Below are 19471 nucleotides of genomic sequence, written 5' to 3'. Positions count from 1 at the left end.
TAAACCTAAAACCCAAATATTAAAACTCAACTTCCACCTTGAAGATGTGAGAACCAGGTAAAATTGCTTCTCAGAAACAAATCCTTGCAACAGTAGACTTATTCAAAAGAGTAGCTTAACACTAAAACACACACACATACAGTAGACACATACACACAAAGCCCATGATGCTGTTTCTAAGGAGATGTCAACATTGTGAAAACAGATGAGGAAACACATGTGGAATTTTAAGACTGTTCACCACTTCATCACTTCTTCCAGCCTACGTCACACCCTCAAAACAGTCCTCTCTGCCTGTTACAAATAGCTGTATGCAGATAACAAACCAGTGTGAGGGATTCAATGTTTGTTTATTATTTGAATAAGAACAATATATACAGTACAAATAATCCACATTTTCCTCCCTAGAATGCAGAGACATTCATCTTAAATAAGGTATACTCTTAATAAATTAGGTCCTGCTCAAAACAGCATCATCAGAACACACTTTCTTGTTTGCAGACAAATCAATATTCAACTAGGCAATAATTATAGTCCCACTTGCCAAAGCCCTGAGAAGATGTAAAAAAAAAAGAATGCTGACAAGACCTAGCCTCAAAGTGAAAATTATTGCATTCTACTTTACATGCTCAGAAACTGGAAGAAATGGTCAGTATCTTTTTAAAAAAAAAATACATTCACAGTTCAAGAAAGTAGCTATCTATCCTGCTTTACATCAGTCCCCTGCAAAGTCAGTTATGTTCACCACTACCGCTCATCCTCCAGATGATACAGGACCAGCCTGTCAATAAATCTGTCCTTTGATGTACAACATCAGCAGCCATTAAAGAAGAGTGTCCTCGCTGTCCTCAGTGTGCTTGCTGAACTGGGTCTTCCTGTGAGCTGTGATAGCTGCCCAGATTCGACACAGCATACCTCCTCTGAAACAGCAATAACGGACAGATTTAAATACAGTTATCACAAACACCACAGGGGCTTTTCGGTGTAATGTAACGGAATAGTTCGACATTTGGAGAAATAGAGGTGCTATTAGGAAATAGGCAGATTTTGTTACCTTTGGAAAGAGCCAGGCTTTTTGCTGTTTCCCCCTGTTTCCAGTCTTTATGCTAAGCTAAATGGCCGCTGGCTCGAGCTACATACTTACTATACAGACATGAGAGTGGTATCAATTTGCTCATCTAACTCTAAGCAGGTACATGAATAAGCATATTTCCAAAAATGTCAAACTCTTCTTTTAAACTAGCAAGGCACAGTGGATGCACTGTATCTTTTTTTCCACAACCACCTCTGAGGGTTATCCCTTCCTATGTTTCTACATGGACAGATTGTGTGAGAGTGATGTGTGGAGGCAGTTCACCTTAATCCACAGTACATCAAGTCATCCCTGCAGGCTATGTAGAGGAGGCAGTCCAAGGTGAAGTCATGACAGAGCAACTAGAAAACAGGATCACACAGGTGTGGATTAATAGAAAGTGAATGAGTAACATTAACCATCCTCAGGAGTGAAAATAAGGTCAAGCTATAGTTAATTTTACCTTATTGATTGTATCTTGGTCTACAGGGATAGCCTCGAGCCAGTGCACCATAACCTTCACATCTGGATTAGAGCTTTTCTGTGAATCCAGCCCACCATCTATGTTGTACAGAGATCACACAGCCAAATGGTGCACATTATAGGTATACAGTATCTCATGGTGTTGATGTTACATACAACAAAAACAAACTCGTCCAGTTTCCGCAGCCTGACAGAATAATCATTATCCAAACTGAAAAGTCAAGTTTGAGCACATTAGCCGATGATCCAATGGTCTACGCCTTTGACAGAAACCAGTCAGGCAGAAATCCAGGGCCTAAAGCTGAGGTGTGGTAGGGCTTGACTGGTACAAGTGTTAAGAAACTGTATGAGAGTCACTGATTGTATTGATAAACTAAAGAGGGTTTGGTCGCTTGATGTTATACTGGTCATGCTGCAACTTGTGTGGTTAATCAAAGGACTATGGGCTGACATCTTACAAAGTCTTAGATAATGTTTTGCTCCTCAAATGAAAAACATCTTTAGATAAATATAAAATATGATTTATCAACTTGTATGTATATCTTCCATTTTAATGTGCCATTTTTGCTTTACCAAATATTACGAGCAGGAGAGAATCATATCACAAAAAGACTTACTATACCTGGATTTAGAGGCTTGATAATGACACCTGATCCAGATCAAATACAATATGCAAATAATCCTGAATGTTTGTCTTAACATGCTTAGAGTACTGGAAAGGTAGATTTTGACAAACTAAAGCAAAGCTATTTGAAAAGAATATCTAATATCTATCTAAGATGATCTAATGATAATGATCTGAATGAATCAGCACAACTTGTGCTCCAAAAACAAATAAAAGCATGTTTAGACCCACTATCCAACTCACTTTGTACTAGCACCATAGATATAGTGCTATCTGACTTTACCTTCAGTGTCTGCTGTGTTTCTCAGTGCATCAATTTGTTCCTGTTTCCTCTGGACAGATTTCCTCAGTAGCTCCTGGTACTCTCTCTCCTTCTCGCTCAGCTGACTCAGCAGTCTGGAACATAAACAGCCATCATCATTCAGCAGAAAGCAGTGCAACTCAAAATTCTTATCAATCACTGTGTGCTGCCAAATTGAGAATCCAGTGTTAGGATTAATTATATTTTCACAGTAAAAATTGTAAATTTCAATTGAAAACTACATACATCAAAGGAAGAAAATACCAGAAAATGGGATTCTTTCTTGACAGTCATTAAGAAGAGGTGTAGCAAAACATAACAGACAACCAAATGCTACCTTCTGGTTTCTAGTCGAAGGTCTTTCAGTTTCTCACTGAGTGGACAGTTGGTGTTGTGGACTAAATCTGTGGGGGGGCTAGGGCTGGCTGTGGCCAGGATCTCATTCATGAACCCTGGATGCTGTGTGTCTGCTAGCTCCATCAGCTGGTCGGGGACAATAATTACAGGAGTGTCTGGGTCAGCAGACTCCTCGGGAATGCTGTCCTCAATCTCAAATGAGGACTGCAGCTGGAGTTTCAGTTCTGAGAGACAGAGAAGGGGTTGGGGAGAGAAGAAGGGAGGAGGCACACAAGGAATAAATAAACAACTAGAAAAAAAACTTGAAACGAGATGAATAATGGAAATTGTATATCAAAATGTAAACAATCACGCAATCACATATATGAATGACAATCTGGGCAGTGAATACAAGTAGAGAAAATATAAAACGAGAGCTGGATGACAATGTTTCTTACACAGACACACTTTAATGTCAACCTTTTTCTAAAAACAATTTAAGCCAAACTATTGAACTTATACAGAAAAATGTATGCCAGCTCTACCTGGGAGAAGCACTGTGATGGCATCTTGTACTGCCTGCCTCAGCAGATTGTCTAGAGCAAACATCCAATGAGGTTTCACCTGCTGTTGCTTCAACACCTTTTTCACCTACAAATAAAGACAGACAGTTTAACATGAACTAAAGGAGAGAGATTCCCGAGAACACTTTTGAGGTGATATTCCACCCAAAAATCTCTCAAAACTCTTAGCCAAGCCTAAAGCTGATGGCAGTATAATTACCAGGAAAACTATGTATTGAGTCCAAAGTAAACCTACCGCATCTTGGAAGCTGAACAGCACCGCCTGCAGGCTACTCAGAGGAACTGCAGTAGCAAGCAGCGCCGCTCGAAGGTCCAGCAGGCTACTGGTCAGCTGCTTCCTGTCAGGGGAGCGGATGTTGTCTCGCAGGCAGCTAATGAGTTTGGTAATGTGGTCTGCAGTGAGTGATGGTCCCACGCCATGCTTTTGAGAGAAAATAAAGATTTTAAAAAATGAGGATACAGTAAGTTCTAGAGGTACTTAAAGACTTTCTTTTAATCTCTCAATAGTGCTGTTCATTTGGACAGTAATACAGTAGAGGGTTGTTTTTCCAGTTTATTTGGCAGTTATTGACTGATAAAGGATTTCTATGTATGATGGAATATGATTATTTGGAAATGACTTTTTCCAATCACCAATATCATTAATATACTGCATGTTCACATTCTTTAGTTCCTTTATATTAGGCCTTTGAAGTCATGTAGTATTGCAGTGATATCAGTTTATATTCATGAATTTGATTATGAATTAAATATTGCACATAACACACAGAAATAAACGCACAAAAACAATGTTTTCTAATGTTTCCTCCAATGAGTATGGTATTTTAGGTTTAGGAAAATAGAGTTGTTGCCTCTAAAATTTAAAAAAAACGCAGACAGAAAAAGAACCACATTCACACGCGTTTTTTAAAACTTTTTGTCTGCACTCACAGCAAACTGACTGTTAGTTAGGCCATATGGCTGCTGTTCATGTAATCTTGATCTTTAATCTCTTTGATCTCTTATCTTTTGACAGCACAAACAGTGCGACAACACGTTCGCACAAGTCTTGAAATTTCAAACTAGAAGGGGATCCAGAAATATTGGGCTCATAAACTGTCCTTCACACATCACGACTTTACTTATTGTATGAGCTAAGACTTTCCCAATACTGACTGACTGACTTGTTGGATTTTTTTTTTTTTTTTACCCACCTGAGGCACAGATTCCTGTATATTAGAGACAACATGACTGATGTAGTCAGTGAGCACTCGATGCAGGGTGGCTCTCCTCTCACTGTCCTTCCTCAGCATGAAAAGACCAATATTCTCCTCTGTGGAGGCTGGACTGCTCATGTCTGATAGAGAGTCCTCAGGTAGTCTGGAGAGCAGGGGGCAATAAAGGGATCAATCACACTAGATCAGCAGATTAAGATAAAAAAGTTATGTATCTACAGAGATGAAAATTACAGGAAAAAGAAATGACAACATGGAGCTGTGAAAAGCCACAGTTCAATAATGTATATGTGATTTACAGGTAATTTCATAAGTAATACCTTTTTAACTGTAGACTATGGCATTTAATACAGTGTCACTAAACCCTTTTCATGCCCTACACAGGATGTAGACTCCCCGGCCTATATGACTGCAACTTCAATGCGGTTTGCCACTGATGTAAGATCCTGTAGAACCACAGGCGATGCAAAGATTGTAAGGCTATAATCTTTTGTTGAGCAATAATCTAACTCACGGCAGGAAGCTGCTGGTGCTAGGTGGGCTTTCTGAGATGTCATCTGCTATGAGGGTGGACTGGGGCCACCTTAGGTCCAGGGAACAGGACAGGTCAATTGAATCCGAGTATGAATCAGTGTCCTCCACAAGGACAGAGATTGGTACAGACAAGCTGCGTTGATAGTTAGCTGCAAAACCCAGTGAGATTACGGTTAGATACTGTATGTTAGCGTTAAAAAAATCTATAAGAGAAACCAGATTTCATAATAAAACTAATACTACATATGTGCAAAAACAATAGTTAGTGAGTATGTTTACAAGAAATTAGATAAGGAAGAAATAGAAATGTGATAAAAAGAAATGTGATGATTCAAAAGAGGAAGATGACTACATTTTGTAACGGATATGGAAAGCAATTTAGATACATGCACTGATTAAAACTGATAAATCATATTAGAAATAGGAGTAGTTATGGGAATTTGAAGTGCACTGAAGCCTCACTAGCAGAAAGGTCGATAGCTTCTGATTCCTGCAGAGCCTTGGCCCTCTTTCTGGGAGATGACCTGAGGAACGTGTCCACCAGCAGCTCTGTGGCTGTGGCTCTGTCGTCTGGGTTGGGCACGAAACAGTTCATGATGAAGCCCTTCGCCTCGCCTGACATGCACTCGGGAACCTTGGGGTGGATCTTGAACATGCCCACCTTGGAGGGATCGTTTAAACGTTACCAACAAAGTTTGACTACCTCATAGTATTGTGTGAAACAAATCGTGAGAACATTTCATTCAGGACTATCCCTTTAAGAGAATTGTGAAAATAGCGATATATGCATGTATTAAAATCTACATCAACTCCAGCTACTAATTTCCCATCTTTACCTTGAACATGGCTGCCTGAGGACTTCCCAGCTCATGGAAGGGTGTTTTGCCTGTTGCCATTTCTATAATAGTGCACCCGAGGGACCAGATATCAGCCGGCTTCCCATAACCTCGAGGCCCCTGGTCTATAATCTCTGGGGCCATGTACTGGAGAGTTCCTATTGGAAAACCATCATAATAGTGACTAAAATGCAACTGCTGAAAAATAGAGTATATCCTTATGATGTAGTTAAATCTGTAAATAGGAATCACAATCGAGGTTATATGTGTTTTCAAATATGCAGCATCTTACCAGCAAATGTCTCAGTGCAGGGGTTGATCCCTGCTAACCGTTTGGAGGTTCCAAAGTCAGAGATCTTTAATACTCCACTATAAGTGTTGATCAACACATTGTCACCCTGCAGCAAAGATATATTTATCCACATAAAGATGTGTCACAAACACTCCCATCCCATAAAGCTAGGATGAAATTATAGTAGAAAACATTTGCCATGGTTACTCTGCTCACCTTTATGTCTCGGTGAACTATCTGGTTGTCATGAAGGTATTTGAGCCCCTCAAGGATCTGTTTTGTGTAAAAGATGATAGTGGCCTCATTGTCTTTCAGAGGACCCCATTTGGAGCGCAGGAGAGATGACAAACTTCCTGCAGGCAGAAATGAACGAAACATCATTCCTACTATTAGTGTTTCATTAAAGGATTACACAATTCTCTGGTTTAGTTGGAAAACAAGGTTATTTCCCAGGCATTTCTCAGCTACATCTGGCAATATAAACCCAGCTATTTCTCGACATGCTTTATTATGTCATTGTCTGAAGAGATTTTTCCACCAATCAGCAGGATGTCTTTGGAAACACCCACTTCCTTAAAACTGACTTCCAGTACATTACACAATCACACATGCACATACAATTCTGAACACAGATGGTTGTGAAGACAGACATGGACTTCCTTGACAGCCTAATAGAGGCATCATGTTGTATTAAAGCCACACTGTAACTGGGGAAATACAGACTTGAAAGCAGGGGCAGGGCTTCCTTAAGTTGACACTTCCAAGGAACCACTAAGTCTTTGCAGAACCCCAACACCCCAGTCTGTTAATCATTCCAGTGAAAGTTTCAAAGACCATTATTTTATCTGGTGACCTAATATTAATATGCCTGTATATAATTATTAGTTTGTAGATTTCATAAAATGTACAGTATTAGCCCACATCTATGTGCCAAATACAAGAGAAAAGGCATCAATAATTGCATAAGCAGATGTTGATGCATAAAAAATAAAGGAGAACTGAGAGAGATTGTTTAAATCTTAGGGATCAATACCTCCTGGTACTTCTTCCATGAAGATCTTGATGAAACCTTCCTGACTGAGAGAGCCCAGGTACTGGACGATATTCCTGTGCTTCAGCCTCTTGTGCAAAGCTATCTCCTCGTGGAGGGGCTGGGAATACCTGGAAGACACAAAAAAACAACAATATGAGGTTTTCTGAATGTTTCAAGGTCATGTACACAATATCTAATATGAAAGTTGATTATTTTAAAACAGTGACACACACACACAAATAAAAACTACACATTTTCTTCGATGAGATTCATTATTCTCACATAACACTACAAGTTTAAGCTCTTTATAGAGTGATAAGCAAGGAATGAAAAGTCTAAACACTCCCCCAAACTCCCCCAAGATTTCTAAAGAGCACTGGGAATCCAGCGCATGCCAGTGAGTGTAATCTCTGCCAAATTGTTTCCCATTATGGTTATTATGGTGAGAACATCCATGTGAGAAACACTGTGGCTTAGTGTATTCCCGTGAAAGAAGACTCTGAATGAAAACCAGTGTGAGTGTTTGTTTCCCATACGTGCTGTCTTTCTCAGGGATCTCCTTGATGGCGATGCGTACTTGGTTGCTCAGGTCCCTCCCAGCGTACACCACGCCGTACGTCCCTTTACCCAGAATCACCTTGTCGCCATTCTCATTGGTCTCATAGATGTACTGCAGCATGAGAAGAAGATGGCATGAATGAGTGTGGGAAGACTGAAAGTACAAGTGTCTGAGGAATTGTGAGGAATTTCACAAGCAACAGCAAGTAGCGGAAGAGACACATCAGAGTAAGAGAACAGATGTTTCATTCACAGACTACTGAAGTGAAAACAGAGAGCTCCACCTCACCGTCCCCACTCACAGCCTCCTGGACTCCACATCCACAGAGCCCCTCCTGTCAACAGCAGATGACCTACACTACTGTTCTGGCCAGACCAGCTCCTCAGCCTGCAACCCAACACATCTCAGCATCTTTCAAATGAAGCAAAACCCAATCTGATAAGAAAATATTAGGTTCTCAAGGTCACCTGTGTAAAAATTGTTCATGTGTTAGTTTTATTTTATTTCATCTTCTGTTGAGAATTTCAATGAGTTCATTTAAAATAAACTGTTGAGGTCCAAGGTTCAAGGTCTTTACTCCTCAGAGTAAAACCTCTGATTTCTTACGTAGTATAAATAGTAATGACATCATAATCCTATTAAAAACATGGTGTAGAGCTGATGTACCCACCAACTGCCCTCCAAACTACAGAGAGGTTATTGTTATTCCCAGAAATTATCTACCGTTAGTCAAGGCAGAGATAGACTCAGGAGGACTCATTATATGGTACAAGTCAAATTTACACAAATCAGTATAAATTCTCAAATTTGAAAAAAAAAAATTTGGATGAAAATAAAAAGAGATCTTCTGTGATGACATATTTCCCTGGCTTGAGTCAGAGATATGCCATCACCAGGGGCACAAAAATACAATAATCTGTGGTGATTTTAATGCCCGAACTGGTGCACAACCTGAAGTCAGAGGGGACTCTTTGGGAAGGTTCACTTATTGTTCAACTTGTGGCAACAGCAGTGTAGATTATACGATCACATAGACCGCTTCTCTTTTGATGTATTCACAGTGAAGTATCAAACCCCTTTATCAGACCACAACCAAATCACGCTCTTCCTCAAGTACAACAATATCACACACACAAAAGAGTATAGAATCTAACTCTTTCTGGGACCAGTGGATCTCTGTCTGTCAGTGTGAGCCTGAGGAGCTGGTCTTCCAGGATGGACACATATGGACCGAACATTTTCAGACCTTATTTGGGCCAACATCACCAGGAACTGACTTAGAAACCAAACAAATACTTGAAAAACTACAAAATATGGAATTGATAATGAAAGACAACCAAAACTCCCTAGATTTCCTGAGTACTATGAATGATTTGAAAACGAAATTGAAGACCCTCAAAAGCAAAAAAGCACGTGGGCCTGATGTAATACTAAATGAAATGCTGAAATACAGCCCGGAAAAAATTCCAATTAGCTATTCTAAAATAATTCAATCCATTTCTGAGTGTGGGATATTTTCCTGAAAGTTGGAGTAATGGCCTTATTTCACCTACATTTAAAAGTGGTTACAAATTTGACCCTCAGAATTACAGAGGGATATGTGTCACCAGCTGTATGAGCGAGGTGGTCTGCAGCATCATCAACTCCTGTATAGCTAAATTCCTCAATGCCTAACCATCACACATCTGACCATATCTTTACCCTCACCGTTTTGTAGATTACAAAAAGCCCTTTGACTGTATTTGGCATGAAGGACTCTTTTATCGATCATTAGAAAGTGGCACAGGGGGTAAAACTTATGATTTAATTAAATCAATGTATTTGAATAATAAATGTGCAATGAAAATTGGAAACAAAAGAACCAATTATTTCAAACAGTACCATGAGGTGAAACAGGGCTACAATTTGAGGCCAATCCTTTTCAACACACATATATATACAAATACATTTGCAGAACAACTGCAAAAATCTACATCCCCTGGTGTGACTCTGCAGGACACAGAGGTCAAATGTTTGCTGATGACATGATTCTCCTGTCTCCCTCCAGAGAGGGCTTACAGCAGAGCCTGGACATCCTCCACAAGTTCAGTCAAACATGGGCACTAACTGTAAATGTGAAAAAGACCAAAATGTTGACCTTTTAAAAAATGATCCAATTCTCTGAAAAATAAATTCACATTAGGAAATATAGAGACTGAGCATACAAAACATTATACATATTTAGGCTTGAATATCAATTCCACTGGACATTTTGGCATGGCTGTGAACTGAAAGAAAAGGCAAGAAGGGCTTTTGACTCCATCAAAAGAAAAATTCTGATTGACGTTCTAATTAGGACCTGGCTAAAATTCTAAATTCGGTAATAGACCCAATAACATTATATGGTAGTGAAATGTGGGCTCCATTAACCAGCCAAGACCTCCCAAAATAGGGAAAACATCTGCTGGAAGCCCTGCATGTAGAACTGTGTGTAAACATACTTAGAGTTCACAGACACACAGCCAATAATACATGCAGGGCAGAACTTGGCCGGTACCCTTCAATAATAAAAAATTCAAAAGCAAACCATCAAATTTTATAAACACCTCCAATGTAGCAGCCCTCACTCCTATCAGTACAAAGCCCTTCAATGCCAAGAACTGAATTAAGATAAGAGTTCCCTGAAGCTCTGCCCACACACACCAAACAGTCTGGCCCAACCAAACCATATCAAAACAAAAAGAAAATGATATCGACTATTGGAACAAAACCACCGAATCACCAAGTATATTAGAATTCTATTTGACTCTAAACAGAGAGTACATGGTGGCAGAGTACCTGACCACCGTGACTGATAGAAAACATAGGAAAACACTGACAATGTACAGACTGAGTGGACACAGCTTGGCCATAGAAAAGAGGCCGTCACAAGCAGAACAGGCTACTCAGGGAGGCCAGACTGTGTTCACTTTGTCATAAAAGAGAAGTTGAGACCGTATCTCACTTCCTATGATACTGCGAGAAATATAAGGATTTGAGAGAGGTTTTTATAAAAATAAATAATACACAGTACTGTGCAAAAGTCTTAGGCTCTAGAGGTAAAGTGAGAATGCTTACAAAAATATTGCTATAAATTGTTTTAATTTATCAATTAACTTCTTACAAAGTTGAGTAAACAGCAGAAACCTAAATGAAATAAGCAGCAGTTCTCCTCGGTAAAACTGCACACAGTTTTTCAGGTACTCGGCAGGTCGGTTGTTCCTGCATCTTGGAGAAGTCGCCACAGTTCTTCTGAGGATTTAGGCATCTCACCTGCTTCTGTCTCTTGATGTAATCCAAGACTGACTCCATTATATTGAGATGAGATCGGATCAGATCAGTGCCAAGCTATCTGTTGCAGGACTTGTTTTTCTTGTTGTCGCTAAAAATAGTTCTTTATGACTCTGGCTGTATATTTGGGGACATTGTCATGCTGCAGAATAAGTTTGGGACCTATCAGATGCCTCCCTGATGGTATTGCATTATGGATAAGAATCTTAACATCTAAAGTGCCTAAAACTTTTGCACAGTACTGTATATCCTGAGTTTATCCATCTCCCCGATCCTCAGAAACTGCCCTTTCTATGTGGGGAGAAAAGTGAGTGTGCAGTAATAGCTGCAAAATATGTTAAATGTTGTCATAGTCTAAGACAGACAAGCTCTGTTTTAAACGTTTCTGAGTGATTGCATCTGTAAGAAAATGTCTTCAATTATACTGTATTTGATATGATTGTTGATATTTGAATATTATTGTATATTTATTGCTAATCATCTGTCAATGTTAATAATTTTCTGTACTGCTTTGGCAATATAGATTTCTGATCTGTCATGCCAATAAAGCTTATCTGAATGTGAATTTGACGACAAAATGATATAATGTATGGATGGATTGATGGATTGGATTGTAAAATTATGTGGAAAATATATAACCATGCTATGGGAATAGTTCTTCTTGGGAATTTTGACCCCGCCATTTGAGTTTGTTTTTCTACTTGTTGAGGCAAGTGAGACTAAAATAGAGCACACTCTGTGTCAGAGGGGTGAAGGGGTATAACTCACCTCTAGTATTCCCTCGGTTAGATGGTCTAGGTCCTGAGCAGGAGCTTCAGCCTGCTGAAGCAGAGAGTTCACCAGCTCACAGAAACTGGTGAGAGAGCAGTGTGCAAAGATATGAATGTAGATGAGAATATGCTGGTTAAATAAAGGCTGAATTAATACCAGTAAAAGTAACAACAACACAGATAACATGCTTGTAGACTTTGATCCAAATAATTTACCCGTAAAAGGCCAACGTCCAGTATGTAAACAACTGAGTTGACTTAAATTGAGCCAGTTAACCCAAATTTCAAGAGACAACATTTACAATATTATCCTACTAACCCTTGGCGGTATGTAGTCATGCATATAGTTTCAGATTTATTTCTAATTCTTTGGTAGGATATAGTTCCAGTAAAATTTGTCTACAGTCGTTGATATGAGCATCACAAAGAAAACTGACTTAAAGGCAAGTGAGTGATTCTGGAGAAAGATTGTTCAATACACTTTTTGTCAAATTCAGCAAATATCTCCTCACGGTCCGCTAGTTGTCCATTTTGTATGCGTGCTGAAAAAAAAATCTGGGGTTCATACACAGCACTGGCTCCATAAATGGGAAACGAAGAAAGCGACTGAGTAAGCCACACGAAACTATTCCAGCCATCAAGAGTCATCAGAGCAGCTGTCTGTGTGAGGACATGGTGGAGGGCTGGTGAGAGAGAGGTTGTGGCCAATTCACATAAGTATTTTCTCACGGAACAGATACGCTTGGATTTTATTAAAATGTATCAATCCACACTAAATCCCAGACAGTCTCACAGAGACCCCGCTGCGTTTTTTTACATTCTGGATCTGTTTCTGTCTAGTTAAGTGAAGCGTAATCTGAGCAGGCAGCTGTTTAAATCACACAAATATCCCGCTGTATATGTGCACATATGTGAACGTATTAACCATATCAATGAATCAATAAATACAAACACTGTTGATTTCTTCCCGACATGCAAACTGTTTTGGTTCAGTAAAGTTCTGCTGTCAGTCAGCCTGTTGAAGGCAGTTTGTCTGGTCGCTGTCCTCTCAGCTCTGCAGGAGCTGCAGATGCTTCTGTGGACAGAGACGCTGAATGCAGGTCGAGTGAGAAATGGGGAGACCGCAGAGAGGCGGAGAGCGTGGATGGAATATTGTGTTCACATTCGACGAAATTTTTTCCCCACACGTGATAATGTGTGAGAGAAACAGAAGTGACTCTGACTCTGACGCATCTCTCTTGATTTCGTCATATTTCTCTTGTAGCCGTTGCCTTTGGTAATGCAACGACTAATGCTGAATGAGCATGAAGGGAGAGGTGTATTTATTTGGGTGTTTAGTTCAAATATCAACAATCTTTCTCCAGACTCACTGACTCTACCTAACGTCTATTATATTAGGGTGGCAGCAGTAGATGTTGGAAGGATTTTTTTTTTTTTGGTGATTTGGGTCAACTGGCTCTTTTTACGTGAAAGTGAGCTTTCTAGAAATAAAGGAAATATGACTCATATGTTGTAATTACTTCTCACTAATTTCACTGCACTGACTCCACTTCGAGATTAGCCTGCAAAGATAGCTTGTCTAGCTTCTGATTATCTGCCTGCATCCTGTAATGCACGAGTCTCAGCCCATCTATTTATGAATCAATCCGGCAGATAGTCTGTGAGCAGATCATGTGCACTACCTTTCTCACAAAACCCCACAGTATCTCAGTGCCAACCTAGTAGTCACTCACCCATGACAATGAAGCTCAGAGGGAAAGCACAGCTGGAAGTCATCTGAGTTGTAGTGGACATACAGGAAGCAGCTCCGCTCATCAATCTTTGAAGCACTTTAGAGGGAAAGTTAAAGCAAAAATTAAGATTTTACATTTTTCAAATAGTCCCTAAAATGATCCCTAATTTATTTGTTTAGAAAGTGCATTGCAAAGTGTCAAAAAACCTATGCAAAAGAATTCTCCTCAGAGTAAAACACAGTCTATATCTGTCAACCCCTTTTCTGTTCTAGGGAAACAACAGCTAATGTTTGCATTTCAGTATCAGCTTTGGATAAACACCAGGAAGTAAACTGCTACATTCAGTAAATGCTAATGAAGAGCAAGGCCCTGCTCCAGTGAAAAAAGGTATTTCTCATCTTCCCTTAAAATCACTACAGAAAATTACCCATGTGGCAAATCAGCAGGCTAAAGTACACAGTAACAATGATCAATAGCCAGAGTGGAACCAATAAAAACCCTACAAGCAACAAAGAATTAACAGCCATATTGACAGAACAAAAAATCTGACTGACAGCCAAGGTTTCCCAGACAACCCTTATGTTTTGGGTCCTCTGGCTGTGAAGGCTTGAACACACCCAGAACTGACAGCAGATATTTGAAAGATGTTAGCACATGCTGTACTTCACTATACCTCACTCCTCGAATTGCAGAGGCTGGGAAAGTCCACTGGTGTAAGCCTTTCTGTTGATTCAAAGAGAAAATTATGGTGCATACACATTCAAGAGACAGAAAGCAAAACAGCCCCGAGGGATAAGGTCATTTTTTTCACACACAGTGACGATCAAACAAGTGCAAGAAAAATTGTTTCTTTCTTTTATCATGCAATCTATTCAGCATTCTGTGTTTATGACAGCTGTATTCAGATTAGGGAGTGGGTGCGGGGGTGGGGGAATCAGATTGTGTCTACATACCTTTAAGGGTGTGACGTGTTTCAACTGGACAGTGCGACTTTCATCCTCCTCACTCACACACACTATAGCTGGCTGAAGGACTTTGCTGGGCTCCAGGACGAGCACCTGAAAAACAGGAATTCAAACTTCAAATTCTATTATCAATATAGCTGCTTTAGTGATAATGCAAACTCTAGTCAGAAAGAACACAGTAAATTCAAGAAACTTTTGTTCATTTCTAATGGGGAATGAAAAAATACATACAAACAAGATTCAAGTTATTTAAGTTAGTTACTGTTAAGGTAATTGTGGTCTCTTACTGGGCAGCGGTCAGTGGAGACGGTGGGTTTACAGGCCTGCAAAAGCAGCTCCATCCACAAGTCCATAGTGTCCTGTTTAGGGGATCTCACTTCAGGTGGTTTGGAAAATTGACGGTACAGGATGTATGTCTCCATAATGGATGCCACATACCTGAAATAAAACACACTGAACTCATTAATCCACATTAAATTAATGTAGGAAGATTCTGGTGAGATAAAGAAATCCGGTTTCCTTCTAAATGCTTTCTAATCCAAATGGTGTTTTGGATTTTTTGAATCAAAAAAATAAAATTAAACTAAAATGCCCTATTATCTGAATCCAGATAATGATTAAACACCTTGTGTATCTGTGTATTTATGACTAATCAAGATGTGATGCTTAAGCCTCACCAGATCGGGGCCTTGAGCCTGTAGAGTTTCTCAGAGGCCTCTATGACTTTCCTGTGTTCGTTAGCGAGGATGTTAGCTCCCAGGTAGAAGCCTACATCCCAGTAGTCCTTCATCTTCTCCAAGCTGCCCTTCCTACCAAGCAGGGAGCTCAGGGTCACACCTAAATCGCAATGAACAAAATATGTGCAATACAGACATTCAGTTAGCCAATAGGGAAGTAACACTTCTTGATAAGTCAATTGTAAAGACTATAATGTAACTGAATCAATTAAAAGTATATATCATGTGTATTGTGAAATGCATCTCATCTTATCTCAGCCACCTACAAAATGCTTAGCATTACCCCTTTTATGATGGAGTTTATGGTTAATTATAATAAAAATGTAAAATTTACTAGATATTGCATCATATCTGTAGAATATCTGCAATATCACCACAATTGTATGTACAATGTATTGTATGTACAATGTAAAATTGTGGCCTAACAAATTTTTGCAGGTTGCATCATGACAAAGCTTACTGAAGGAGGTTTACACCCCTACAAGATAAGATTGTGATGTGTGAGTATTGACATGATGAGTCTGCCGACGTATTATATTGTATTATCTCTAGATTATCAAAACAGGCTTTTATCAACATCCTGTTAGACAGAGAAAGCATAACGCACCTATTTTTCGCAACTCAATGGATGTATCAAATTCATGGCCAGCTGCCATCAGAAGGACAACATTGTTGATGCCCGAGTGAAGAGTTGGCTCTGTCTCAAAAGCTTTTCCATACCTGAAAATTCATATAAAGACATTTTTGGTGGAAAACACTAGAACACATACAGATAGAGTGAATAAAGTGCTTCAGAAAAATTGCATAAAATGAACTTCAAACAACAATCAGAAAAAAGGTAACTATAAAACAGGGTCTGTAGTGACAAACTGTAGTCCAAGTGCAAAAAACAAACAAATGCCACATTTGATGCGTAAAGGTGCACAAACTGGATGTACCAATAGCAGGCTTGGTCTCTGCTGCTGTGGTCAGTGAACCCAGAGCTTATGAACATGTCTTTGTAGATGCGTCCACAGAGGCAGTAGACATCTGACGCCACCTTGCCCCCTGACTCCACGATGGGCAGAATCACATCCAAAGCCTTAGCACGATCTCCTGGGTGATTCCTCCTAAGATGGGAGGATTTGATAATATCAACAATTATGCTTCTTTAACAAAGCCCTTTATATCTTGTATACATACAAAGCAAATTCAGGCTTCAGGCTGAGAATGGCATTAAAAACATTAAGCTGAAACCAGAAAAGAAGAGATTACCATCGTTTAATTATGTTTACTTATAAAACAAAATATGAATGCAATAGGATCCATCTGAGTACCTGTTTAGAGCAAATATGTAGTGAAACTTGATATTCTGATGTCCTGCCACCAGACACATCGGCAGGTTGTTTAGAGTCTCCACCAGTTTGATTATGCCATCGTAGTCCTGAGAAAAGAGGGTGCAGAATTACAATATATTATTTACCATACTCAAATCTGATGACTTTTTTAAAACTAGCAATACCCATATGGGACACCTGACATACAATCTGATCCTGGCTTTTGGTTCATCGTGACTCTTGCAGGCTCCCACACGTGCCTGCTTTTGCTCAGTAATGCTTTAATAACAAAACACAGGCTTTTTCATGTTTCAGACAAAATAGGCACCTATTAAGTGCTGAAAGATCTAAAGATGTTTTAATTGTCAATAATTATATGTTATAAGTTTCTAGTTTCCAGATTTCCCAATATGTGTATTTGCATTTTTCCATCTCATATCACTAAAAACTGGACCTATTTATTACTAAACAGGTTATAGACAGTTATAGAATGACTCCTCAGGTACAGTGAGCTTGCAATGGGCATTTTTGTCCTCATTTTCAAACATTTTAAACAATTGATTGGTTGAGTGAAAAATAGTCCAATTAATTGATAAAGTAAATAATCAATAGTTGCAGCCGTACACCTATTATGCACTCACAAGCAAATAGATGCAAAAAACACACACATAAACACACCTGAATGTCCCTGTAGGACAACAGCAGGTTCATGACTATATCAGGGGTGAGCAGCTCTACGCTGTCTAGGCGTTTCTGGATGCGGCTCAACTCCTTACTCAGGGCTTGACCACTGAACCGCTCCCGTGCCATACGAATCTCATGCCTGATCGACTCCCGGAAGTACTCACTGTCAGTGTAAAGAGCAGAAGGGTCGTAACGTTCCACACTTTTATGATATTCAGAGAATCAACTGAGAGAGGTTAAACACTGAGGAAGCAGTAAGTTACAGCATGCGCAAATGCATGTGTAATCTGAGATGGCAATGTTTTGGAAAAGCGTGTGATGATGAGCAGAGCCCTCCGGTTCGTGCCTGACCTGGACTGAACATGTACATTGTTGAGCAGATGCACCAGCCTCTCCACCAGCGGGGTAAGCAGGGGCTCCAGCTGGAAACTGGGCTGGATCAAGTCTTTGATACCAGTCATCATTGTGGCATCGCAGGCGAACACTTTTCCCTGAGGTGACACTACGTAAGGGATGAATGTGTAACTTCCGCACTGCTCCTGAAGAAGACAATGCATGTATCATACAGAGACAAAGTCACAGCAGGGTATCTGTGTGGTGTCAATGTGGCTGAGGTGTTTTTGTTTTAAATACTTTGTTTTCTATTTCAGGCACACTCTCAGATTAATAGATACTTCAACTTCTCAACTGTGAAGGTTTGCTGCTTTTCTTATTTTTTTTAAATAGAATTGTAAATTGAATATTTTTGGATTTGGGTTCCAGGAAATTGCAATGGGCATTTTTTTTTTTACATTTTTCCATAACAAACCATTAATCTGTCAGTCAAGAAATTAGTCAGTAGAAAAAAAATCAAAATTAAAATATTTTTTGGTTGCAGGCATGGCCATATTAACCTACTACAGTAAGTGGGCCTGGGACAGTGCACCCCCTGTATCCCCATTTCCTCCAACTCCCATTAAGCACAGTGCACACAGTAGAATACACATGACATATTGATATTTTGCATAGAGCCCCAGAAAACAACCAGTACTCCTATGATAGACACTCTGGCCAGATTAAATAATAAAAGTCTTAAAATTACATTTTGATATGACAAGATTTTGGCCCCAATACCAGAACAGGCCCCAAGATTAGCTATTAATGTAGGACTCTCCTTAAGGCCCCTTTCATTGCAGTTGAGAGCTACATATTCAGAAACAAATCAGCAATTACTACAATAATTAAAAACTACACAGTGCTCCTGGCTTTTTGGGAGAGCTCCAACTGGGCTAAGTGCAGCCCTTGTTCAATCATTGATTTTCAATAATAAACAAGGGATTGCCAAGGCTTTTATGTAAGTTACCTTGACAGCCTGTAGATCACTATCTTGCTTGTAACAGTAGAGAATTGTGTTATTGTTCATACTGAAACTTTCTCTCACTCCAAGGTGATAGAAAAGGGAAGGCTGGCAGAAAGTGTCACTCATCTCAACCACTGCTACATCTGTGGGGGAAATTTAAAAAAGGCTGGTCAGTTTGCGTAATTGGCAGAGTACTGCGTGTCAATGTGTCATCCATTGGCCTCCGCTCAGCATGCCTGCACTTGCCTGCATTGTAGAAACTATCCAGGATATCTGTAGTCCCCAGGGATATTCTCTCAAACGGGATGGTTTTGAACACGGCGTGTGCGTCCGCGCAAGCTTCCTTCAGACATTTCAGTGACAAGTTCTCCTCCGTCTGCGGCACTGATGCGTCCTCATTAACAATGTATGCCACAGATACTGCTCTGGTACGACTCCGTGGAGAGACGATCTGTTTACCCGAGCCGCTGGCGCTCAATTCCATCGTCAAAGGGTCCTGCCACAAACTTCCAGCTGAGACCCAAACTGGATCTTTCCTCCTCGGCTCGTGCAGGCTCATCCGCCTGCGCTCTGTCGTGTACATTTTCTGCCTTGTTATTCCGCAATAGCAACTCAACGCATGTCCTTCGTCGGGAATACTTCCATATAAATGCAACAGCTGGTTGCGTGGAGCGTCGCCGCCTCCGTTCCGCTGACATTCCCGGTACTCCTTTCCTCTGGACCCGCCCTCTGCTCCACTCGCTGACATT

The 19471-nt window shown here is 40.0% G+C and overlaps 1 protein-coding gene across 1 annotated transcript; it reads right to left on the bottom strand.

Moving 5' to 3' along the window:
* Positions 1 to 331: 331 nt before the first annotated feature.
* si:ch211-1i11.3 (mitogen-activated protein kinase kinase kinase 5) lies at positions 332 to 19453 on the bottom strand. Its single transcript, XM_067600910.1, has 28 exons — positions 18969 to 19453; positions 18726 to 18865; positions 17735 to 17922; positions 17378 to 17546; positions 16700 to 16806; positions 16322 to 16492; positions 15991 to 16103; positions 15324 to 15483; positions 14934 to 15084; positions 14635 to 14739; positions 14355 to 14404; positions 13682 to 13777; positions 11947 to 12031; positions 7847 to 7980; positions 7311 to 7438; positions 6494 to 6630; positions 6278 to 6383; positions 5986 to 6143; positions 5612 to 5810; positions 5130 to 5298; positions 4595 to 4760; positions 3637 to 3822; positions 3363 to 3468; positions 2819 to 3062; positions 2464 to 2576; positions 1536 to 1633; positions 1358 to 1434; positions 332 to 920 (listed from the first exon to the last, which is right to left on the bottom strand). Exons 1-28 carry the CDS (start codon positions 19303 to 19305, stop codon positions 824 to 826), a joined length of 3990 nt encoding a protein of 1329 aa, XP_067457011.1. The 5' UTR covers positions 19306 to 19453; the 3' UTR covers positions 332 to 823.
* Between the last annotated feature and the right edge of the window lie 18 nt (positions 19454 to 19471).

The sequence above is a fragment of the Thunnus thynnus genome, chromosome 10 (genome assembly GCF_963924715.1).
Source record: "Thunnus thynnus chromosome 10, fThuThy2.1, whole genome shotgun sequence".
Classification (NCBI taxonomy): domain Eukaryota; kingdom Metazoa; phylum Chordata; class Actinopteri; order Scombriformes; family Scombridae; genus Thunnus; species Thunnus thynnus.
Note: the sequence above shows the minus strand (reverse complement) of the source record. Positions and strands in the feature narration are given on the sequence as shown.